Source organism: Neophocaena asiaeorientalis, unplaced genomic scaffold (assembly GCF_003031525.2).
Source record: "Neophocaena asiaeorientalis asiaeorientalis breed wild unplaced genomic scaffold, Neophocaena_asiaeorientalis_V1.1 scaffold19, whole genome shotgun sequence".
NCBI lineage: Eukaryota > Metazoa > Chordata > Mammalia > Artiodactyla > Phocoenidae > Neophocaena > Neophocaena asiaeorientalis.
In genome coordinates this window covers 8073613-8098915 of record NW_020173388.1, presented here as the reverse complement: position 1 = coordinate 8098915, position 25303 = coordinate 8073613, and the positions used below count along the sequence as shown (strand labels likewise).

Below are 25303 nucleotides of genomic sequence, written 5' to 3'. Positions count from 1 at the left end.
ATCTGTTTACAGATCGACACAATGGCGGACTCCTGTGCATCAGGGAGCTCTGAAGAGCAGGCCCTAGTCCAACATATCTGGTTACCAGTGTGTCCCAAGACTAGAAACTCACAACCCAGACGGGCAGCAGCATCACTGGCCCTTTAAATGCAACGCTTCTGCCCACACAACCTGCTAAAAAGCCTGTAACCACTTAGCTTTAGCAGAGAATCACCCCTCTCATCTACTGTTGAGACCATTCCTCCTATTCTCATCTGTTTCCCTGGCTCTACACTTTGTCCTTTGATATCTGCTTTTGTCTCGCTTGTTTCAGGGCCCGTTCAATTTTTCCTTCTCTCATGTATAAGCCTAGAACTCCTGCCATTAAATTCTGACCTTTAAATCTTCCTGCTTTATTGATTGTGGGGTAATATTACTGCCCTAGGTAAAAGACTCCCTCTGCTAGCTTCTTCCCCATAAAACTCCTACAAGCTGGACTAGTCTATCAGCCTTTCCAGTAAGAAGCTCAGATGCTGAAGCTTCATCTTAGTAAACTGCTGACTGGGGGTGGGAGGCACATGGTCTTCAGGACTCTTCCACCCACCTCTCTGGAGTATCTGGAGTACTATCCGAGTAAATGGGCTACTAGGAAGTCTTTTGAGCAAGAGATAAAGGAATTGCTTCCCTCTCTAAGGAACAGATTGTTTCAATTTGTTGAGTCCCAGAGGTGCTGAGACTTCAAAACCGGCAAACTTGCTCTTAGAGCAAGAGGATCAAGTTGTTGGGTATCATAAAAGCAATAACCCTGGGCTTCCCTGGTGGCGCAGTGGTTGAGAGTCCGCCTGCCAATGCAAGGGACACGGGTTCATGCCCCAGTCCAGGAAGATCCCACGTGCCGCGGAGCGGCTGTGCCCGTGAGCCATGGCCACTGAGCCTGCGCGTCTGGAGCCTGTGCTCCACGACGGCAGAGGCCACAGCAGTGAGAGGCCCGCGTACCGCCAAAAAAAAAGCAATAAACCTTGCTCCCAATCCCCACTCCAGATGGTAGCTGACTGAGGTATCAATATTCTTGTAAGGAGAACAATGGAGAACTCATCTTGGTCATGAACTATTGGAGATTATGAGTGCGGATTCTGAAGTCCAACCACCTGTGTTCAAAGCCAGCTCTACTACTTCCTGGCTATGGGATTCTGGGAAATTATTTAACATTTCTGTCTCAGTTTCCTCATTTGTAAAATGGAGATGATGATACTAATAGCTGCTGCCTCAAAGGACAATTGTGAGTTTAAAATGCATTATTACATATCATAAAAGTGGTCAATAACTGTTAGCTACTAGTATTATTGGGCTAATTCAAAAAGACCTAGATATTTACAGAATTACACTTCCAGGGTACATATAACTTTGTTTACATAAGGATGATGATGAATAAGAAAGGAAATTTCTAGATGTGCTTCAGCAAATTGAATAGTTGATTATGTCTTTCTGTCTGTGTAATATTCCAGGAGTATCCCAAAGACTCAGGAATGGAATTCTCTACAACTTCTTAGATAGAAGAGTAACTGTATAAATATCTCTATGACAGCTTAATTTACTTTAGCCTAATACAAGCCTCTGTTCATAGCCTATTATCTCTCTAGCATCTCTAAGTCAATACTCAGAATAATATATTTAAAATCTTAGATCAGATTACTGTGACTTGTATCAACTTGGAGATTTAGATGATTCTTAAGTTTTCTCCTATCCTTGAATGGTAGGTTCTCTAGAACATCATGGATATCCAGAAGTGGTTCATATTCTACTTTTCCAACTTCACTATCTGATATACTACTTAAAGAAAGGAGGAAATAATAAATTTTATTTAACAATCTTACCCTCCCTCTTGCTACCACAAAAAGGGTGGGAGACTAGGTATTGTTCCATTTGGGGTTAAGATGGCAGCCTTCTAAGAGTCTGAGAGCCTGTTTACCTCTGCCCTTATCATGGACCTTCCCATTTTGCATCAATATAATACATACCCCCAACAGTGTGATAGGGGGCCACCCTTGGCCGGAGGACTTTCTTAAGGAAGTGATGTCTGCCATTATGGTCACTTTTGAGGCATCCCATAACTTTAAGATTTGATCGATGCTGACTGGAAAAATTCTATGTTCAAATCCTGTGCCCCTCTTCTTTTTGTCCCCAAGATTTCAATTCACAATTTCTTATACACAGAGCCTTTAAAGTTCTTGAGATTCCTCCTTAAAGTTGTATGTGCCAAGACAGTAAAGAAGAGCCCTCTTGATAGACCAGAGGGAGGTAGATCTCTGGGAAGAATGCTGGTGAGGAATAGGTGAGAAAGAACATGTAGGAAATGACTGGTGCAGTGTGTGCCTGTGAAGACAAAATAAATGTACTGGATAGTAAAGCTTTCTTCAAAGAATTGGAGCATTTTTTAAACAAATGCAAATATTTCTGTAAGTGCCTAGCAATTTCTAAATTCCTTTTGGGCATGTGCTCATATGAGCGCACCCGTACACACACACACACACACACACACACACACACATCTTTGTTTAGGATTGCTAAATACCTTTAAGCCATTGAGTAATAGTTTGTTTACTTAAATAATTTTAGTGGTTGTAATATTTTCCACTTTGTCAGGAGCTTCACCAAGAGGTAACATACAAGTAGAAACAAGTTATGGAAAGGGACACACCTGCTTAGAAAAAAAGCAACTCCTTCGTCCAGGAACAAAGCAAGCTTATCAAAAAAGACAACACCTGAAGAGCCAGTCGGGATAATTGTGCATACTGCAGACACCTCCTAGCTTTACTCCTCATGTCTGCCTGAGAGTCACTTTTAGAGTGACTTTTTAAAAACATGCTGTAACACTTCTAGTCACCAGAGAATTGTAGTTAACCTGAAAGAGAAAGACAGGTTTAGGATGGAATGGAAGTATTCTTGTCCTCATACGTCTCAGTGAGAACCTAAGACTTTCTCTCCTCAGCAATTCTTAAGGGCTGTTGGCATTCAGGATGTGGAGAATGACCTAGTTTTGAAGATGACATATGTAGTGTGACATGTTGCTTTTTGGAAAGAGGAAAATATAATTAAGAAAATCAACTATTCAACATTATTAGGAATCTCCACTTTAATGATTTGAGACATAATAAACGCATTTATCTGAAATTCACTCGACCTAAATCCATCCATTCATTCAACATTTACTGAACACCTACCACACAGTAGGCACTATTCTAGGCACCAAGGATACATCAGTGAATCCTGTTTTCACACAGTTTACATTCTGCTGGGGAGAGATAGGCAATAAACAAAGGAAGAAATAGATGATGTGTCTGAGGAAAAATGAAACAGGCTAAGAGGATGGGGGATGATAGGGATGCTCTTTTATGAGGGTCATAATAATGAGGATAGTGAACTTAGGTGGTGATATTTGAGTTGAGATCTGAATGAAGGGAGAGAGTTAGTAATGTGACAGTGTGGAGGAAGAATTGACCCTAGATAGTGGGAATAGCAAGTACAAAGTTCCTAAAATACAAACATGCTTGCAGGTTTGAAGAACATCAGAAAGGCCAGTGTGGCTGGAGTAGAGTGACGGAGGGGAAGAATAGGGTAGTCAATGAGATACTTGCATAAGTTGCCAAGTATCAAATCTTTTAGGCCAAGGAGAGGATTTGGGATTTTTAAGTATGTTGGAAATCAAGTAGAGGATCTCTAGCAAAGGAGTGACCTGATCTGACTTACACAAAGGACCATCTGGTTGCTCTGTGCATCACAGATTGTAAGCAGCAAAGTGGAACAGCCCATTAAGAGAATACCACAATAAGCTACACAAGAAAAGATGGCAACTTGAACTACAGCTGTACCAGTGGTGGTGCTAGGAAGTATTCAGGCATATTTTGAATATAGAGCCAGAATGACCTGTGTAAGGATCAGAGATTAAAGTCAAGTACCAGATTTGTGGTATAGCTAGGATCTGCCATCCAGTGTTCTGATGCTCCATTCATTTTTCCACATTACACCAACCTCTCCTTGCCCCCATGAACTTCATAATGTTATATGAACTATTCTTTTCAAGGAATATATTTGAAATGTTCTTGTTACAGAACCTGTTTAGTTGGGATCTATTTCACAAACTATTAAATGCAAGTGAAAGTGCTATACATGAAGCAGCCGTGTTGTTTAATCCTCTGGTGACTAGTTCAGATGTGCCAGAGACAGCAATAATATTTATATGTGCATTATATAGATTATACAATTATTGTGACACAAAGATATCCTTTGACTAGGTGTGCATAGCTAGGAAAATATTCTACTTATTTATTTGTTTAGGCAGCTCTGTGTCTTAGTTGCAGCACGCAGGATCTTCACTGTGGCATGCGGACTTCTTAGTTGGGGCATGCGGACCCCTAGTTGCTGAATGTATTGCAGGATCTAGTTTCCTGATCAGGGATGGAAACTGGGCCCCCTGCATTGGGAGCGTGGAGTCTTAATGCACTGGACCACCAGGGAAGTCCCGACATTCTACTTATTTATAATTGGTCAGCAAACGTCAAAAATACTCAATGCTTTTTTTTGCTATGAATAACCATCTATCCGGTCCTTGACTTATCAGAATTTACATTCCTCATAACTTTCAACAAACCAGATATTCAATGTTCACTGTGTCAGACACTCTACTAGACATGAAAAACTAAAATAAATGGTCCCTTTTCATCAGGTACACAAAAACAATTGAAAGTGACTTAGAAAAAGAAGCAAAATTTTTAAAAGTGCAGACACCTGTTGCAAACTATTGATCAGGCAATGCTAGAGTGAACAGAACCACTAGATCGTTGTGGAATTGTCAGGAAAAATTTTCCTAGATGGGTGAGCATGAGTTTTAAGAAAAGGAATCGGATTTAGCACTTTTATGAAAAGGAATCAGATTTGGTAGAACATTCTAAGTAAGGAAAATATAGCACAGGAAGGCTAAAGGGTAGAAGCAAGTGACATGGCATGCGAGTCCACACCCAGGTGTATGTAATAGGACTGGATCATTATTAGCAAAGGGTGGAGAAGGCAATTCGAGGAAAGCTGCAAACATAAACCAGTAGTTCACAACTGACAACTCAAGAGCAGTTAATGTGATCACAACAAAGAATTTAGGTGTTTTGTTTTGTTTGCTGTCAGTAGTACGAATTATAAACGGGTGCGACTGAAGGCAGACTCTTAGTCATACTTCTCTCAGCATTCATCAGTATTTGTCAACACGTTTATTAAGTACTTTCAATACACAACTGTTTTCAAGACTATGAAAAAAGATTTTCAGAAGAAAACGATACAAAGAGCAGATTCTGCATCAATTAACAGACAAAGTTGAGAGAGGAGCAGTTTTCTATCGCCGCTTCCGTGCCAGTGTGCAGTAAACTGCAGTGAAGTCGGGAAAACTATTCTAGATAATGCCTTCAAAGTGCACAGTGTCTCCCCGTAGTAAGCACTTAACAATTTATGGTTATTATTTTGACCTTAGACCTCTCTTAACCATTGCGATTCTGCTTTCTCATTTTCAGAGGAATAAATGGGTCACAGATGGTCTTAGGATCCTGCCAGCCCCGACAATTTCCTATTTCAAGGAGGCATCGAATAAATATTTGCTGAACAAACAGACGAAGCAAACTGTCTCTCCACGGAGCCGGGCTGAGCGCCCACCAGGGAACCAGCCGGGAGGGAGGACAGGCTCGGATGCTGGACCCAGAAGCGGGTGCTCATCCAAGGCCAACAGGCGGGGTTGAGGGAGAGTCTCGATTTGCAATCTTAGCGCCACCCGCCGCCAAGTCCACACTCCCCTCGGGCCCCGCCTGCGGCCGTAATCGCTCTTCTCAGCCACCAGGGCAACGACCCGCCTCCGCCGACGCTCCGGCCCGCCCCTTCCGGTTTAAGCCCCGCCCCACCGGCCTCGCCCGTGGCCCCACCCCTCCGCGAGATCGCCGCCGGGTCCTCTCAGCGCCCGCCGCCGGCCGGTCCACCCACCGACGCTCTGAGGTCACCGACGGGGCCGGGCTGAGGTGGGCGGAGGGACAGAGGGAAGATGGCGGCCGAGGCCGGATATTGGCGCCGCCTCCCCCAATCCTGGAGCCGGCGCAGATGAGGCGGCTCGGCTGGGGCCAGCGGCGCGTCGCAACCGGAGCAGGGGGGGACCCTGGCAGTGGGGCCTGGCCCTGATATATGCCGGCGCCTCGGCTAGAGTGAGCGGCGGCGGCGCCTCTTTCCTCCGGCTCTTTCCCTGTCGCTGTGAGTCTGAGCGGGTGGCGGGCGGCCGAGGCGGCGGGGCCGGGATGGAGGACATTAACTCCAATGTGAACGCGGACCAGGAGGTGCGGAAGCTGCAGGAGCTGGTGAAGAAGCTGGAGAAGCAGAACGAACAGCTGAGGAGCCGCTCCGGGGCCGTGCAGGGCGCCGGCTCCCTTGGGCCTGGCAGCCCGGTTCGGGCCGGCGCGTCCACTCCCTCCTCCGGAGCGGCGTCCCCTAGGGGCTTCCCCTTGGGCCTCAGCGCCAAGTCGGGCTGCGGGGCCGGGTCGGGCCCGAGGCGGACGAGTAGCGAGGAGCTGCGGGACGCCACCTCCTTGCTGGCAGCGGGCGAGGGCGGCTTGCTGGACGAGGTGGAGCCGCTGCGGCCCGAGGAGCTGGAGCGCCTGTCAGGCTGGGAGGAGGAGGAGGAGAGCTGGTGAGCGCGGGGCTCCGGGCCGGAGCTGGGCGGGGACGGGCCCGGGGGCGGAGAGCGTCTTCCGAGGGCCCCCTGGTAAGACACCTCGCTTTGTGTAGCGGGGTCCGCTCTCTGATTCATGGTTTTCTTGCTTTGGCTGCGGAACGGTCAGCGAGAGTTGGGGGTTCGAGGCTTGGAAGAGGAACAGGCTTTGTAGCTAGTTCTCCTCTGGATTGGGGACCCTCTGAGCTTTGGATCCCGTTGGGGTCTGGGGTCTAGCACAGCCTAGGAAGGGCTGCTCGCCGTGGGAGGAGTCGGAGATGGGAAGCTGCTTTGTAGGAAGGGATCCAGCTTTGTGTGAAATACTGGCTTTCGGATGGCGGCCTGGGCATTTTGGGTGTGATGAGGTGTCACCCGGTGCGCGGAGCAGACCAGGGTAATCTAAGTCCGGGCAGCGGTCAGTGTTTTGGACCCGTGGGAGATGGGTACATTTCTGGCGGCGATGGGGAGACCGTGTGGATCAGCAGCACTCCCCCTTGGGTAGTAGGGTGACGCTTGCTTTGTGTGAAGAGGGCAGAGGATGGTGCTGCTTTGTGTGACGAGTCAAGGGTGGAACAAGAGCCCTGGCTCTCATTTTTTACACAAGAATTGGGTCTGGCATTTTTCGAAGCTGTGAAGTGACAGTCATGTATCTTTCATTTCCATGTCATCCTAGGGGCAGAGAAAAACAGCCGTATTTAAAAATCTAAACCGAACTGTATTGTTATAAGCTACTTCTTGATAAAATTATGACCCACACCGTAATATCATTTCCATATATAGAAAGGACATGAGAGGCAGTTTCCCTCATGTTTTATTGTAATTGCATAAAGATGTCAACGGGATATTCTTAATTTGTCTTAATTTATCCTTTTTTAAAGTTTTAATTTTTAGCTAAAGTATCTCTGCTCTTTGTTGAAACTGAAACTTCTAACTTAGTAAGGATGAAATCCTTCATAGACTCCGGTTTCGCAGGGCTGCAACCCTTACAGAGTGTACTGAGGTAGTTAAGAGCTTTGCCTGGATTCAGATACTGGCTCTGCTACTTAGTAGCTGTACAGCTTTGGGCAAGTTAATCAGAGCCTCATTTTCTTCCTCTGTTTGATGGAGAAGATAATAGTTCTTACCTCTGTAGAGTTGTGAAGATTATGTGAGCTAATCCATGTATGCTTTTAGCATGGGTCTGGTATATAAGCTCTGTGAGACTAGCCACTATTACTCTTAAGCCTAGTTGTTTAAATCAAGAAATATTTAGTGAGTGCTTTCAGGATCTTGAGGGAGGTTCTTAAATGTTGATCCCTGTTCATTAAGGAAGTTATAGTCTTGTTGGGAGCCAAGTTTTATGGAGGAATAAAGAAATAAGCTAGGAAATACACAGTGTATTGCTTAAAAGAGTGATAGGGACAAAAAGTACTGAGAGTGCTCAGAAATTGAGAAGAAAATAATAGTCTGGTTGGGGCAAACTTTGAGGAGCCTGAGAGTGGAGAAAGAGTGGGAAGGGCATTTTATGCTTTGACAACTGCTAGAGCAGAGTCAGAGATATTTGTAACTCTCAATTAGAAAGGTTTGAGTTACAGAGGTGCTCTTGAATATATGATGTCAAGCCTTTATTTTATTGCCAAGTGATACCAAATATTATTAGAACTGACTCTGGTAGTGACAGTTTTCATATTAGTGTGAAATCACGTCCTTACAAAGGAATCCTAGGTATGTATACACTTTAAAAGAAGTCGGAATCATCTAATATCACATGCCTCTTCCAAGTGATGATGATAATGATGCTCATAATAATAATGAAGATTAGCTGCACTCATTAGCCCATTTTAGACTATGTATTCTTAAAACACATTGACTCCCCTTGGAGAAGCTGATTAAGTCTTTTGCTGCTTTGGTTTCTGATCACAGTGTTTTTGTTCAGGTAAAGCAAGTCTTTTAAAATACTATGCCAGAAGTTTCTTTTGGCCAATTGATTCCTGCTTACTACTTTGATCCTGGTTACATATCTTGATGTTATAGATGTCCTGTGCTTTTTCTGAAAAGATTTGTGTGAATTGAAAGTTTGAAAATCATATTTAAAGTGCTTTGGAGTATGTGTATGGAGTATAAGTTATAAGGGGTAGTGGGTGTTAGTAACAGTGAGGGAAAGAAGAGTCAAGAGTTTTTCTTAGCAAGCTGAAAGTCTACTTTCTATAACTTATACCCATTTCCTTCCTTTTCATCTAGAGGAATGTTTTTTCCCAAATGTATACCACAAAATGTCAGTCCTGAAGGTGTTAGTAGATATTGTGTGAAAAAAATAATTGTGGGTCTGAGATCAAATATATCTGGGAAAAACGAGGTTCAACAACAACAACCAAAAAAACCCACCAGATTTCTTTAATGCTGGGCTTTTAAAATATGCTAATATGTATTGAATGTAGTAAGTCTCTAAGTGGTATGGTTTGTTTCCTAAACTTATTTGCTCTCCCAAGGAACTAGTGTCTTTAGAACACACTTAGAAAACAGTATTGTATTTACAGCGGTGGCTTTCACGGTTTTGTTTTGTTTTTTTCTCAATCCCAGCTTCATGATAAGAAATACATTTTATACCATAGCCTAGTACACACATGTTTATGAATAATTGAAACAAAAGTTTCACAAAACTATACTTGGTATATGTGGTAAAGCACTAATGTTTTCTGTTCTGTTTCTTTAGAAAAAAATGCTGGTTACAGCCCACTGAGCTGATGTGGTGACCCATTAATGGCTAATTATCAGTTTGAAAAATGCTCTTATAGAACAACTCAGAAAAGTCTAGAGAAGGGAACTAACATTATTGTGTATCACAGTGTGTCAGTCTATGCCAGGCAACTTATAAACATTTTTACACTTAATTGCATTTAATTTTTATCCATTTATGAGGTAGGTATCATTTTTTAGGTAACGACACTTCTTCTCTCTCCAAGCATCAAATAACAGATGGTAAATGATGGAGTCAGGATTTGAATGTAGGTCTTTATGACATCATAGCTTATGCTGTTTCCATTATATTTTGCTTTCTCCAAGTCTGATTCCTTTTCTGCATGAATGGCCCCTTATGATATTTGAATACTACCATCATGACCCTGCTGACTCCTCACCACCACACACTCTGAGCATTCTCATCTCTTCTTCAGAGTAATACAACCCCAGTTTACTTAATCATTCCTTAGATAATGTAATTCTCTGATGTTTCAACTGTGGTCATTTTTCTCTTAATGAATTCTGGTTGCTCCTTGTCATTAAACGTGGTACCCAGAACTGTACTCAGCATTTTAGATGGTATTTGACCAGACAGTGTGTGGTGGATATGTCTTGCTTGAGCTAAATGCTATTATTTTGAAACCAAATATTCATTAACTGTTTTAATTTCTGTTATTTATGCTTAAAATGAGTGAGTAGTTTCAATTACACTTCATATGTTTTATACATAGGCTGTTACAGTAAGTCTTCCTAACCCTGGTTTTCTGTAATGAATTTTTTTAGCTTGAATATTAGGCTTTTATATTTCATTTTGTTAGTCTTTTTTTTTTTAATTTATTTATTTATTTATTTTTGGCTGTGTTGGGTCTTCGTTTCTGTGTGAGGGCTTTCTCTAGTTGTGGCAAGCGGGGGCCAGTCTTCATCGCGGTGCGCGGGCCTCTATCGCGGCCTCTCTTGTTGAGGAGCACAGACTCCAGATGTGCAGGCTCAGTAGTTGTGGCTCACGGGCCTAGTTGCTCCGTGGCATGTGGGATCTTCCCAGACCAGGGCTCGAACCCATGTCCCCAGCATTAGCAGGCAGATTTCTCAACTACTGCACCACCAGGGAAGCCCCCATTTTGTTAGTCTTGATTTAGGCATTTAATATCTGTTCCTTCCAAATTTTTTTGTCATTTTCATATTTCATAAGCATACCTACTGGGTCTTCATTTAAGTTGTTGATAAAAATATTAAAATGACAGAATAAAGGGCTCTGAAATATGCAGCTTGACTAGACTCCCTCCAGATTAATGAACATCATTAATCAACTCACACAGTGGTTGTTCAGTAACTGTTAGTACTACTTATTATTATCAAGCCCATATGCCATTTTGCCTGTATGGATATTATGAAAGATTTTGCCAAGTGGCTTGCTATAATTAAGCTATATGGTGCCTTAAGAGTTCTTACCTTCAATGAAGTAAACTTATTAGCATAGACATTGCAGTTAATTTGGTTTGACTTGTTCATGATGAATCTTCTGGGTTTTTCCTATTCTAACTTTACAAACATTTTGTTGAACCTAGTTTTGAATTTTGCAAGGAATCAGTCTGGTCTGGAATTTCTAAACATTGCTTGTTTTTCTCTTTAGAAATTATCCTAGTTTGTCTTATCCAGGCTTTTGAGCTTGCCATAATATTGATATTCCAGAACAACAAATTTCAGGTCAACAATAATTTGGTGATAAAATTTCAGTTATCTTCCATTATTTGGAAGAGTAGACTTAAACCTGTTCCAAGCTACCTTTTGGCTTTCTGTGTATCACCTTGCCTCATTTGAACTACAATTTCCCTCAATTTAGCCTCCCCAAAATTCCAAGTTTATAGTTCAGTACTGTCAACTACATGTACATTGTTGTGCAACAGATCCCCAGAACCCTCCCATCCTGCATGACTGAAACTCTACACTCACAGAAGAGTAACTCCCCTTCCCCCTGCTCCTGGAAAGCACTGTTCTACTGTGTTTCTATGAGCTTAACCCCCTTAGATACCTATAAGTAGATCATGTAGAATTTGTCTTTTTGTGACTAGCTTATTTTCATTTAGTATAATGTCTTAAGGTTCATCCATGTTGTAGCATATGACATGGTTTCCCCTTTTTTGAAGGCTGAATAATATTCCGTTATAGTATATAACACATTTTCTTTATCCTTTCATCTGTTGGTGGACACTTGGATTGCCTCCATTTCTTGGCTGTTGTGAATAATGCTGCTGTGAATGGGAACCTACAAATAACCTGTGCAAATCCATGCTTTCACTTCTTGTGGGTATATACCAAGAAGTGGAATTTTTGGATCGAATGGTAATTCTATGTTTAATTTTTTGAGGAGCCACCATACTGTTTTCCACAGCAGCTGTACCATTGTACATTCCAACCAGCATTATACAAGAGTTCCAGTTTTTCCATATCCTTGCCAACACTTGCTTTGATTCATTCTGAGTTTTTATATGGTGTGAGGTAGGAGTCCAACATCATTTATTTTGCATGTGGATATCCAGTTGTCCCTGTACCATTTGTTGAGAAGACTTTTCTGTTCCGTTAAATTGTCTCGGTACCCTTGTCAAAAATCAGTTGCTCAGAGATTGGTTCAGATGGTGGAGTAGAAGGACGTGCTCCCACTCCCTCTTGCTAGAACACTGAATCACAACTACTTGAGCCCCACGTCAGGCTTCCCAACCTGGGGGTCTAGCAACGGGAGGAGGACTTCCTAGAGAATCAGACTTTGAAGGCTAGCAGGATTTGACTGCATGACTTTGACAGGACTGGGGAAAACAGAGACTCCATGCTTGGTGGGCATACACAAAGTAGTGTGCACGTTGGGATGCAGGGGAAGGAGCAGTGACCCCAAAGGACACTGAACGAGACCTACCTGCTAGTGTTGAAGGGTCTCCTGTAGAGGCGGGGGGTGGCTGTGTCTCAACGTGAGGACAAGGACACTGGCAGTAGAAGTCCTGGGAGGTACTCCTTGGCGTGAGCCCTCCCAGAGTCAGCCATTAGCCCCACCAAAGAGCCCAGGTACACTCCAGTGTTGGGTCACCTCAGGCCAAAAAACCAACAGGGAGGGAACCCAGCCCTACCCATCAGCAAACAAGCGGATTAAAGTTTTACTGAGCGCTGCCCACCAGAGCAACACCCAGCTCTTCCCACCACCAGTGCCTCCCATCAGGAAACAAGCCTCTTAGATAGTCTCATCCACCAGAGAGCAGACAGCAGAAGCAAGAAGAGCTACAATTCTGCAGCCTGTGGAAGGAAAACCACATTCACAGAAAGACAGACAAAATGAAAAGGCAGAGGGCTATATACCAGATGAAGGAACAAGATAAAACCCCAGAAAAGTAGCTAAATGAAGTGGAGATAGGCAACCTTCCAGAAAAAGAATTCAGAATAATGGTAGTGAAGATGATCCAAGAGCTCGGAAAAGAATGGAGGCAAAGATTGAGAAGATGCAAGAAATGTTTAACAAAGACCTAGAAGAATTAAAGAAGAAACAAACAGATGAACAATACAATAACTGAAATGAAATATATACTAGAAGGAATCAATAGCAGAATATCTGAGGCAGAAGAACAGGTAAGTGACCTGGAAGACAGAATGGTGGAATTCACTGCTGCAGAACAGAATACAGAAAAAAGAATGAAAAGAAATGAAGACAGCCTAACAGACCTCTGGGATAACATTAAACGCAACAACATTTGCATTATAGGGGTCCCAAAAGGAGAAGAGAGAAAGGACCCGAAAAAATATTTGAAGAGATTATAGTCAAAAACTTCCCTAACATGGGAAATGAAATAGCCACCCAAGTCCAGGAAGCGCAGGGAGTCCCATACAGGATAAACACAAGGAGAAACACACTGAGACACATAGTAATCAAATTGGCAAAAAGAAAAAAATTTGAAAGCAGCAAGGGAAAAATGACAGGTAACATACAAGGGATCTCAGCAGAAACTCTACAAGCCAGAAGGGAGTGGCATGATAAAGTGATGAAAGGGAAGAACCTACAGCCAAGATTAGTCTAACTGGCAAGGATCTCATTCAGATTCGATGGAGAAATCAAAAGTTTTACAGACAAGCAAAAGCTAAGAGAAATCAGCACCACCAAACCAGCTCTACAACAAATGCTAAAGGAACTTCTCTAAGTGGGAAACACAAGAGAAGAAAAGGGCCTACAAAAACACACCCAAAAAATTGAAAAAATGGTAATAGGAACATACATATCATTAATTACCTTAAACGTGAATGGATTAAAAGCTCCAAGCAAAAGACACAGGACTGCTGAATGGATACAAACACAAGACCCATATATATGCTGTTTAAAACACATCCGCTTCAGACCTAGGGACACATTCAGACTGAAAGTGAGGGATGGAAAAAGATATTCCATGCAAATGGAAATCAAAGGAAAGCTGGAGTAGCAACCCTCATATCATATAAAAGACTTTAAAATAAAGAATGTTACAAGAGACAGGGAAGGACACTACATAATGATCAAGGGATCAATCCAAGAAGAAGATATAACAATTATAAATATATATGCACCCAACATAGGAGCACCTCAATACATAAGGCAACTGCTAACAGCTATAAAAGAGGAAATCAACAGTAACACAATAATATGGGGGGGAGGGGCTTTAACACCTCACTTACACAAATGGACAGATCATTCAAACAGAAAATTAATAAGGAAACACAAGCTTTAAGTGACACAATATAACAGATAGATTTAATTGATATTTATAAGACATTCCATCCAAAAACAGCAGATTACACTGCCTTCTCAAGTTCCCATGGAACATTCTCCAGGATAGATCACATTTTGGGTCACAAATCAAGCCTCAGTAAATTTAAGAAAATTGAAATCATATCAGGCATCTCTTCTGACCACAATGCTATGAGATTAGAAATCAATTACATGGAAAAAACGTAAAAAACATAAACACATGGAGGCTAAACAGTCTTTCCTAAATAACCAAGAGTTCACTGAAGAAATCAAAGAGGAAATAGAAAAATACCTAAAGACAAATGACAAAGAAAATACAACAATCCAAAACGTATGGGATGCAGCAAAAGCAGTTCTAAGAGGGAAGTTTATAGCAATACAAGCCTACCTCAAGAAACAAGAAAAATCTCGAACAATCTAACCTTACACGTAAAGGAACTAGAGAAAGAAGAACAAACAGCACCAAGTGAATTACCATATGACCCAGCAATCCCACTACTGGGCATATACCCATAGAAAACCATAATTCAGAAAGACACATCCACCCCAATGTTCATTGCAGCACTATTTACAATAGCCAGGTTGTGGAAGGAACCTAAATGCCCATCGACTGCTGAATGGATAAAGAAGATGTGGTATGTATATACAATGGAATATTACTCAGCCATAAAAAGGAACGAAATTGGGTCATTTGTAGAGACGTGGATGAATCTAGAGACTGTCATACAGGGTGAAGTAAATCAGAAAGAGAAAAACAAATATATATTAACACATCTATGTGGAACCGAGAAAAATGGTACAGATGAACCAGTTTGCAGGGTAGGAATTGAAACACAGATATAGAGAACAAGTGTATAGGCAGTGAGCGGGGAAAGCAGCGGCAGGTGGGGGTGGTGGTGTGATGAATTGGGAGGTTGGGATTGACTTGTATACACTGATGTGTATAAAATGGATGAGTAGTAAGAACCTGCTGTATAAAAAATAAAATAAAATTCAAAAATTCAAAAAAATAATCAGTTCCTCATAAAATGTATGGGTTTATTTATGGACTCACAATTCTATTCCCTTGATCTATGACTATCTTTTATGCCAGTACTGCCCAGCGTGATTACTGTAGTTTTGAAATTGGAATGAGTGAGTCCTGCAGTTTTGTTCTTTTCAAGATTGTTTTAGCTATTCAGTGACCCTTGTATTTCCATGTGAATTTTAGGATCAGCTTGTAAATTTCAGCAAAAAATAAAAGGCAACTGGAATTTTGATAGGGATTGTATTGAATCTGTAGATCAATTGGGGATCTTAACTTTTGAGATCTTAACAGTATTGAGTTTTTTCAATCCATGAACATTGGATGTCTTTCTATTCATTTAGGTCTTTAATTTCTTTCAACTGTGTTTTGTAATTTTCAGTGTGTAAGTGTTACATTTCTTTTTTTAATTTTATTTTCAGTCATTTTATTTTTTTAATGCCACTGTAAATGGAATTGTTTTTCTCAATTTCATTTTTGGATTTTTCATTGCTACTGTATAGAAATACGGTTGATTTTTGTATATTGATGTCATTGTCTCCTGCAGCCTTCTCCAAGTCATTTATCAGCTGTAATAGTTTTTTTTTTTTGGTGTGGATTCCTTTGGATTTTTTTTTCTTTGTGGTACGTGGGCCTCTCACCGCCGTGGCCTCTCCCGCTGCAGTGCACAGGCTCCGGACGCGCAGGCCCAGCAGCCATGGCTTACGGGCCCAGCTGCTCCTTGGCACGTGGGATCCTCCCGGACCGGGGCATGAACCCATGTCCCCTGCATCGGCAGGCGGACTCGCAACCACTGCGCCACCAGGGCAGCCCCCTTTGGATTTTTTATATAAAAGATCATGTCATCTGCTAATAGAGATAATTTTACTTCTTTTTTCCAATCTGGATGCCTTTTATTTCATCTTCCCGTCTAATTGCCCTGAGTAGAACATCCAGTATCATGTTAGGTCCAAGTGTTGAAAGTGGACATCCTTCGATGTGATTTTTATTGCTCTCTTATTTTAAGTAATTGCTAACAATTATTATTATCTTGTGGTACGCGGGCCTCTCACTGTTGTGGTCTCTCCCGTTGCGGAGCACAGCCTCCAGACGCACAGGCTCAGCGGCCATGGCTCATGGGCCTAGCCGCTCTGTGGCATGTGGGATCTTCCCAGACCAGGGCAAGAACCCATGTCCCCTGCATTGGCAGGCGGACTCTCAACCACTGCGCCACCAGGGAAGCCCTGCTAACAATTATTTATTGCATTAACACATGACAGATACATGCTAAGCACTTTATATACAGTATTTCATCTTCTTAATAACCCAGTATGGTCAGTCTATTATTAATCCCCATTTTAAAGATTATGAAATTAAAGCTTAGGTTAAATAATTTGCTTGTAGTCTCTCGAGTATGTGGATGAGCTAGGATTGGAACACAGTTAGTCTGACTATGTTTAAACATTTTCAACTCTTACCTAATTTTAATTATCTGTATTTTTCATGTTATTCTTCGTACATTTTTACTGTTGTTCACCTTTGGCTATTTTATATTACCTAATTCTGTTTTTTAATCATTTGTGTTTAACGACCGGAGCCCTGTGTACATTTTTATGAATTTCTTTATCTGATGACCTATTTTTGTATTCACTATTCTTGTGCTGAATTGGCCTTTGGAGCCCCTGGGAGTCAGATTGTAGCAAAGAGCCATGACTCTGGAACTAGGTCGCCTGAGTTGAAATCCCTGCTCCCACCTTTGTCAACTGCATGACCTTGTTAACCACTTACTCTCTGTGCTTGAGAGTTTTCATTATCTGTAAAGTAGAGTTAATTATTGTATCAACCATATAGAATTAAATGTAATATAGGTAAAGGGTTTAGAACAGTTGTTGACACAAATTAAATATATAAGTGTTAGCTTTGTCTTTATCATCTCCATTTTATTTTAGTTCTAGACTGGTCTGTCTTTGCAGTGAACTTAAAAAAACTTTTTGAAGAATTTCAAACATATACAAAAATAGAGTGAACAGTAAAATGAACCTCCACTTAATTTACAACCCATCTTTAACACTTACCAACTCATGCCATTCTTGTTTCATCTATACCATTCAAACCTCAACCCTCTGGACTATTTCAAAGCAAATTTCATCTCAAACATCATATCATTTAATTACTAAATATTGTAGTAGAAGATAAGGACTCTTTTTAAACATAACTACACTACCAGTTTACCCTCCCCATTAAAAATAATTCTTTAATATCATCAGATGTGCTCTGAATGTTTTTAGATCAAATTTTCTAAAAAAAGGTTTGCACTTCTTTGTTTAGAATTTTTTTTCTATTTTGCTATAAACTCCAAAATGAAATGGCCTCTTTCTTCCAGTATTTTGATCATTTTGTTATCCCCAGTTAATTTGTTGTTGGTGATGGTCAGAACAGGTCCAGTTCTCATTTCTTCCTAAGCCTTTTGAGAAGTTAATTGTTGGGTAAATCAAGAATTTCTTAGGTGTTCTCCATGCAGGGTGAGGTTTTCGGCAGATGTCTAAAAACTTGAAGTGATCCCATGTCATTATTACATACTTTCTTTGTACTAGAACTGAAATTTGAATTAGGTGAGTAACATCATTCATATCTTCCTTTGGCCACTTGGCCTGTAATCAGCTCCTGTAATATCATCCTTATTTTTACAGTTATATAACATTTTTAGTTAAATTTAGTTTTAGTGTCTCTGTGCTTTTCATCCATGTACTTGTACTTTTAGGCTCCCAGGTTTCTGTAAAACAAAATAATTTTAGTCTAATTTTCCATAAATCCTCATGTTCTTCATTAAATTTACCTAAAACAGGTATACTTTTACTGAGGAAAGAAACAGTAGTGGGTCTCAAAGAAAGGACCCTTTTTAAATGGTTTTTATTAGAATTTCTCAAGAGCCTCATATAAAAGAATAAACAAATACATATAATACATAAAACATCTTTATGTTACTATTTAAAATATTCATTGTTGAGGGGGAGGATTAGGAACTGACCTCTCCATCTCTCCAAGTCTCCAGATTCTTTTCTCCATTCCTAGTGTGAATTGTGCTAATTGAAAAGGAATTTACATGTGGGCAAAAGGGGGGTGTATGTGTGAAATACTTTCTAAATGAGTTTTAGATTGTTTATTCATCCACTCTGCTGCATTTTTGTAGATGAGAGTTTAGTATTGTGTATATATGCATAAAGACTGTATTATCTAATCAGTATTTGTTAATTAAAATTATTTGTCAGTATCTAGAAGTTTGTTGCTTTATTTTTTTTTTTTACTTTTTCTTTGAGAGATTCATTATTGCTGACATACACTCTCTATATCTGTAGAGAAGACTACAGATTGAGAATAATGATTTTAGGGAAAATAGACATGAGCTGTCTGACTCTTTGTGGGGCCCTTAGGAACTTTTGCAGAACTTAAAATCATAGAAAATAAAATTAGAAATGGACTTTGAGACCAGGCGGTCATGCCTCTTGTTTTTAAGCTGATTTAATATTCAAGCTGGTCAGGACAGATGATTATTTCTTCTTTTCTTAAAGGTTTTTGAGATTGGAAATCTAATAAATTCCTCATATCCCGTTAAATCCATTTTACTTTATTTATTTATTTATTTTTTTTTTGCGGTACGCGGGCCTCTCACTGTTGTGGCCTCTCCCGTTGCGGAGCACAGGCTCCGGACGCGCAGGCTCAGCAGCCATGGCTTACGGGTCCAGCCGCTCCGCGGCATGTGGGATCTTCCCGGACCGGGGCACGAACCCGCGTCCCCTGCATCGGCAGGCGGACTCTGAACCACTGCGCCACCAGGGAAGCCCTCCATTTTACTTTAAATCAGTTTTCTTTTAAGTTTATGAAGACACTTTGAACTCATGCTGACTTCTCATCAATAAATTTTATGGATAAACTTCCCTAACTCAGAGGTAGATATGTCTGTGGTTTTTTCTTACTGTATGTTTTTCTCTCATAGCCTTTCACTTCTGATAATAGACTTTTACTACTTGACCTTTTTGTTTTATGTATGCTTTTTGTAGGGGACCATTGGTAGAATTTGCCTGTGATTTAATATGATGAGCCTAGGTTTATAAAGCAATTTAATTTGTATAATTGCCACCACTTATAATTTGGCAGTCATTCACTGATTAACATCTTGAAGTTTTGTTTTCTAGACTCTTCTATACCAGGGAGATGTTACTTTAAAGTAACGTGGTTCGTGTGTGTGTGTGTGTGTGTGTGTGTGTGTGTTTTAAATGAATCAGAAGTTATACATCTAGATGATCATTTTATTCCCTTCTTAGCAGTGGTTTTCCAGTGATTCTAACATGGGTTTACATTTTTTTTTTCTTTAATGGAAAAAATACTTAGACCCCCCTATGTGTGAGCATTGCAATGCTGGGAACACTTAGAGACATGATGATGCATTTTCTTGCTTTCTTGAAAAATTGAATTTGGCCAAGAAGGGCCACATGATTGGTAAAATATATTACAATCATTATTGTTTAAGCATGTTCTATATACCAAGTATTGTATAAGGCATTTTATGCATGTTAAATAATTTAATCTGCACAATTTTGAGTTGTAGTTATTGTTATCCCCATTTTTTTCAATTGGGGTAAAATATACAAGACAAAAATTACCATTTTAATCACTTTTAAGTGTACAGTTCAGTGGCATATAAATACATTTACATTGTTGTGCAGTCATCACCACCGTCCATCTCTAGAACTTTACAAACTGAAACTCTGTATAAATAGTAATTCCCCATTCCCCTATTCTCCCTGCCCCCAGCCCCTGGCAACCACCATTCTACATTCTGTGTCTATGAATTTGACTATTCTAGGTACCTCGTATAAGTGGAATCATATAGTATTTATCTTTTAGTGTCTGGCTTATTTCATTTATCATTGTCTCTTCAAAATTCATCTGTGTTGTAGCAGGTGTCATGTTATCCATATCTTACAGGTAAGGAAACTAAACTCGAAGTCACATAGCTAATACAGTGCGTTGAGATTCATACCAATCCTGAAAACCGTGCCTGATAAAACATTTGATCTTGATTTATTTAACCTGTAGATAGATTTTTTAGACTTATTCTGTATAACTCTGGAGATCATTACTAGAACAATAGGTATACCTTAGAGGTAAGCAAATATTTATTTAGTATAAGGAAGAAGTAGAGCTGTTCCTAGATAGTATAGACTGCCTTTAAAAAGCGTGAGTAACCTTTAGCAGTAAAGACTGCTTAATGGTCCTGTGACAAGGGATGTTTCAAAGAGGTAAAAGTTAAATTTGGTTATTTCTAAGTGTTCTTTTAATCTGTGTTTCTGTGATTAAAATATTGTCATCTATTTTGGAACATAAGATACCCTAACACAAATTGCTAAGCTTAAATGTGGGAAAGATCTTTAGCAATGTAAGCATCATGGATTTTTCTTTTCCTAAATCTATGGCACATTTCTCCAAATATCCATAGTAAGAGCAGATTCTTTTCCTTTTGAGGGTAGGTTTGAATTTTGAAAACTGTTAAAGTCATTATTATGCCTCGTGAATAAAAATGGGTTAGCAAGATATTTGAAGTCCTCAGCAGTCCAACTCCAATTCACCTTTTTCCTGGATTTTCTTGCTGTTGTCAGAAAACTTCATAAACATTCATGCCTGTTACCTTTTAATTTTCGTTCTGTAGAGAGTACCTTTCTTCTTTCCTTTCTGAAGTTATAAATTTCCCACTTGGTTTACTTCCTCTTCAGTGTTGCCTGTCACTGTTTATATATCTTTTTAGAGTATATGTAACACCACAACCTCATACTTTGTCTTGTCTAGATGGTGAGCATTTTAAGCAGAGGAAGCAGTATCATATTCATCTTTGTGTGTCGGAACAGGCTCTCAGAATCTTGTGTGTAGTAAGAATTCAGTTATATTAAATTGAATCAATCTGATTGTCAATGATGTTAAGTTGAAACGAGGTGAACGAGGTAAAATAATGAGACCAAATTTCTTGCATGACTTGCATGACCCCTATGCCAGTTACAAATGAGGAATTTCATACATACTCTGCATAATGGCAATATTTAAACTGTACTCTCCCATGAATGAATTAAAGAAAATTCTGTCCAGATACAGTATCTGATGTTTAAAATCAGTTTTAAAATTCTCTCTTTTGTAGGATAACTGTCACACCTTGTTTTATACTTCTTTGTACTTTTTGTAATTTCTCAAATTTCTGTTATGAACACAAATTGCTTTTTCCTTTCTTTTTTTTTTTTTTTTTTTTTTTTTTTTGCGGTACACGGGCCTCTCGCTGCTGTGGTCTCTCCCCTCGCGGAGCACAGGCTCTGGACCCACAGGCTCAGCGGCCATGACTCACAGGCCCAGCCGCTCCGCGGCACATGGGATCCTCCCAAACCGGGGCACGAACCCATGCCCCCTGCATCGGCAGGTGGACTCTCCACCACCGCGCCACCAGGGAAGCCCACAAATTGTTTTTATAATTTAAAAAAATCCTGGTAAGTCTTACTGATTTAAGTCAGTTTCATTACTCTGTAGTCACATAGGGTAGGGACCATAATACAGCATGATACATTGAAAAGCCATTGATGTTTTCCTTGTTACTTAGAATCAGTAAGATTATATTTCACAGATGAACAAAGTTTGGTTCCAGTAAGTTTAGACATGTGTTTTTGATAGAACTGGAGCCCAAGTCAGCTGATGTGTATGATCTTATCCGTTATTCTTGTTTTTAACTTTGCATTTTAAAAATGAGATTCCACAAGTGCAAATATTAACAAGTTTATCAGATTTACCTAAAGTATGTAGTCTTTTTTTTTTAATTTTTATTGGAGTGTAGTTGATTTACAATGTTGTGTTAGTTTCAGGTGTACAGCAAAGTGAATCAGTTATACATAGACATACACTTACTCTTTTTTAGATTCTCTTCCCATATAGGTCATTATAGAATATTGAGTAGAGTTCTTCGTGCTATATAGTAGGTTCTTACTAGTTATCTATTTTATATGTAGTAGTGTGTATACATCAATCCCAATCTCCCTTTATCCCTCCTCCCCCTTTCCCCCCGGTAACCATAAGTTTGTTTTCTACATCTGTGACTCCATTTCTGTTTTGTAAATAAGTTCATTTGTACCATTTCTTTTTTAGATTCCACGTATAAGGGATATCATGTGATATCTGTCTTTGTCTGACTTCACCCAGTATGATAATCTCTAGATCCCTCCATGTTGCTGCAAATGGCACTGTTTCATTCTTTTTTTATGGCTGACTAACATTCCATTGTATATGTCTACCACATCTTCTTTGCCCACTCCTCTGTCGATGGACGTTGATTGAGGTTGCTTCCATGTCTTGGCCATGGTGAATAGTGCTGCAGTGAACATTGGGGTGCATGTATCTTCTTGAATTATGGTTTTCTCCAGATATATGCCCAGGAGTGGGATTGCTATATGATATGGTAGTTTTGTTTTTTTTTTAAGTATTTATTTATTTATTTGGTTGCACTGGGTTGTGGCAGGCGGGCTCCTTAGTTGTGGCATGCGAACTCTTAGTTGCAGCACGCATGTGGGATCTAGTTCTCTGACCAGGGATCGAACCCGGGCCCCCTGCATTGGGAGTGCAGAGTCTTAACCACTGTGCCACCAGTGAAGTCCCCCGTATGGTAGTTCTGTATTTAGTTTTTCAGGGAACCTCCATACTGTTCTCCATAATGGTTGTACCAATTTACATTCCTGTCAGCAGTATAGGAGGGTTCCCTTTTCTCCACACCCTCTCCAGATTTATTGTTTATATTTTTTTTGATGATGGCCATTCTGACCGGTGTGAGGTGATACCTCATTGTAGTTTTGATGTGCTTTTCTCCAGTAATTAGTGACGTTGAGCATCTTTTCATGTGCTCTTTGGCCATCTGTATGTCTTCTTTGGAGAAATGCCTATTTAGATCTTCCACCCATTTGTGGATTGGGTTTTTTGTTTTTTTGATACTGTGCTGCATGAGCTGTTTGTATATTTTGGAGATTAATCCCATGTCGGTCACTTCATTTGCAAATATTTTTCCCATTCTGTGGGTTGTCTTTTTGTTTATGGTTTCCTTTACTGTGCAGAAGCTTTGAAGTTTAATTAGGTCCCATTTGTTTATTTTTGTTTTTATTTTCATTACTCTAGGAGGTGGATCAAAAAAGATATTGCTGTGATTTGTAGTCTGTTTTTGTTGAGGGGGAAAAACCCAAACTTCCTTACTTTCCAGGAATATCAGATAAGGAATTTCAAAGTTCACATTTTGTGAGTCTTTGGGGTTACTGATGTTGCTGCTCTCCTCAGTCTCATTTTTGGGACTACTCTGCATGCAAATCCCTATGCCAAACTTTCCAGGGTCCCTGGTGGTGCCGATGCTCTGGTAGCCTAAAAGGGCTCATTCCCTTCTCTTTTATTTACCCAGATTCCTGCCTCCTTGCCTTTCTGCTAGGACCATATCTATAAGTATATCTGTAAATCAGTTTAATTTCGACATGATTTAAAATAAAATAATTTGGGTAGTAAATAGCATTAAATAGTGTCTCAATGTAAATGAATTGAGTTACAGTAATGTTCTGTTCCTTATAGTAATGACTTGTACTAGCCAGAGCACACTGCATGTTGACTCCTGTTGTGATAGTTTACTAGCAAAAATGAACTTGTAGAAGCATTTAGGTTTTAAGGCTTTCAGTAATATAAGTTCTTATTTTGCCTGTTCTATTTACGTAAAATCACATCCTCTGTGCTCTTTCATTTGGGAATCTAAATTATGGAGGAAATGGATACCTTTAGGAACAAATTAGCTTATTTAAGAGGAAGGCTCAATAAATGCAAAACATACAATTTGCTTTGATCTTGGAAAAGGTTCAAATTCTGGAGTAAAATTGAGATTTCTTGAGGGTATTAAGGAACTATAGGCAGGAAAAGAAAAAAGTGATTATATCTCCTTGAAATGTGGGAAATAATAGAAGCAAGATAATGAAGTTTATGCAAATATTTGGAGAGAGACAAATAGTGTTTAGTTAAAAATTAGAGGTTTAGAATTCATGAGGATGAATCAAACCATGTCCCACTTCTACAGTTACTAGAAGGAAATTTCTCCCACACACAGCCCTCCACTGCTCCATTCATGAACTTCTGCTCATCTGCCTGTGAGAGAAGTAGAAAGTACCCAACCATGTGTGGCTGTTAAGCGTTGTTTTGTTTGAAAAGCGTGAATAAGAAGCAGGGGGTGGGGCTTCCTTGGTGGCACAGTGGTTAAGAATCCGCCTGTCAATGCAGGGGACACAGGTTCAAGCCCTAGTCCAGGAAGATCCCACATGCCGTGGAGCAACTAAGCCTATGCACCACAACTACTGAGCCTGCGCTCTAGAGCCTGCGAGCCACAACTACTGAAGCCCACACGCCTAGAGCCCATGCTCTGCAAAAAGAGAAGCCACCGCAGTGAGAAGCCCGGTTCTGCAACTAAAGCCCACACGCCTAGAGCAACAAAGACCCAAAACAGCCAAAAATAAAATAAATAAATTTATATATACAAAAAAAAAAGAAGCAGGTGTGGGCCAGGCTAAGTCCACAAATGACCTATGAGTCTGATAAATTTGAGGAATGGAATTTAATAGATGCTATCAAGTTAGTGAGGAGGTTTTTAAGTATAATGCATTTAGTGCCTAATTCGTACTGCATTTTATAATTATAGAGATTATATTTTATGTCTTTATTAATAACTAGTAGATATAGAGAGAGTACTTTAGTAATTTTAGGATGTGACTATCTTTTGAGTGAGCCTGCTAATTTCCCCCCTTGGAGGGAGATAATGGGTCTTGCGTTGACTTCTCATAGTGAAACTCTTGTTTGCCATTGGTTATTTTTAGCTGGGGCTGATCTGGAGAGAATTAAAAAATAAAATCCAAAAAAACAGATAAGTCCTAGAAACCTGAATCTAGAGGTTTGGAACTTGTTGAGCAGGCGCTGTAGGTTTCTATGGTAGTACCCCCTATGACTGAGAGAGCTAACAACCAGCACGATGAGAAGTATAATCATTTAATTTTGTCTTGATTCTTTTTTTTTTTTTTTT

The 25303-nt window shown here is 40.1% G+C and overlaps 1 protein-coding gene across 4 annotated transcripts in view; it reads left to right on the top strand.

The window, feature by feature from the left end:
- The first annotated feature begins 6111 nt into the window (after positions 1-6111).
- SLAIN2 (SLAIN family member 2) overlaps positions 6112-25303 on the top strand; it is a 78880-nt gene continuing 59688 nt past the window's right edge. For 2 of the 4 annotated variants that reach the window (XM_024746708.1, XM_024746706.1), the window contains exon 1: positions 6153-6688. In XM_024746708.1, the coding sequence (XP_024602476.1) occupies positions 6300-6688 (389 nt within the window). In that variant the 5' untranslated portion in view covers positions 6153-6299. Of the gene's footprint in view, positions 6689-25303 lie in introns of all 4 variants that reach the window. The other 2 variants (XM_024746707.1, XM_024746709.1) reach the window with 2 other exon arrangements.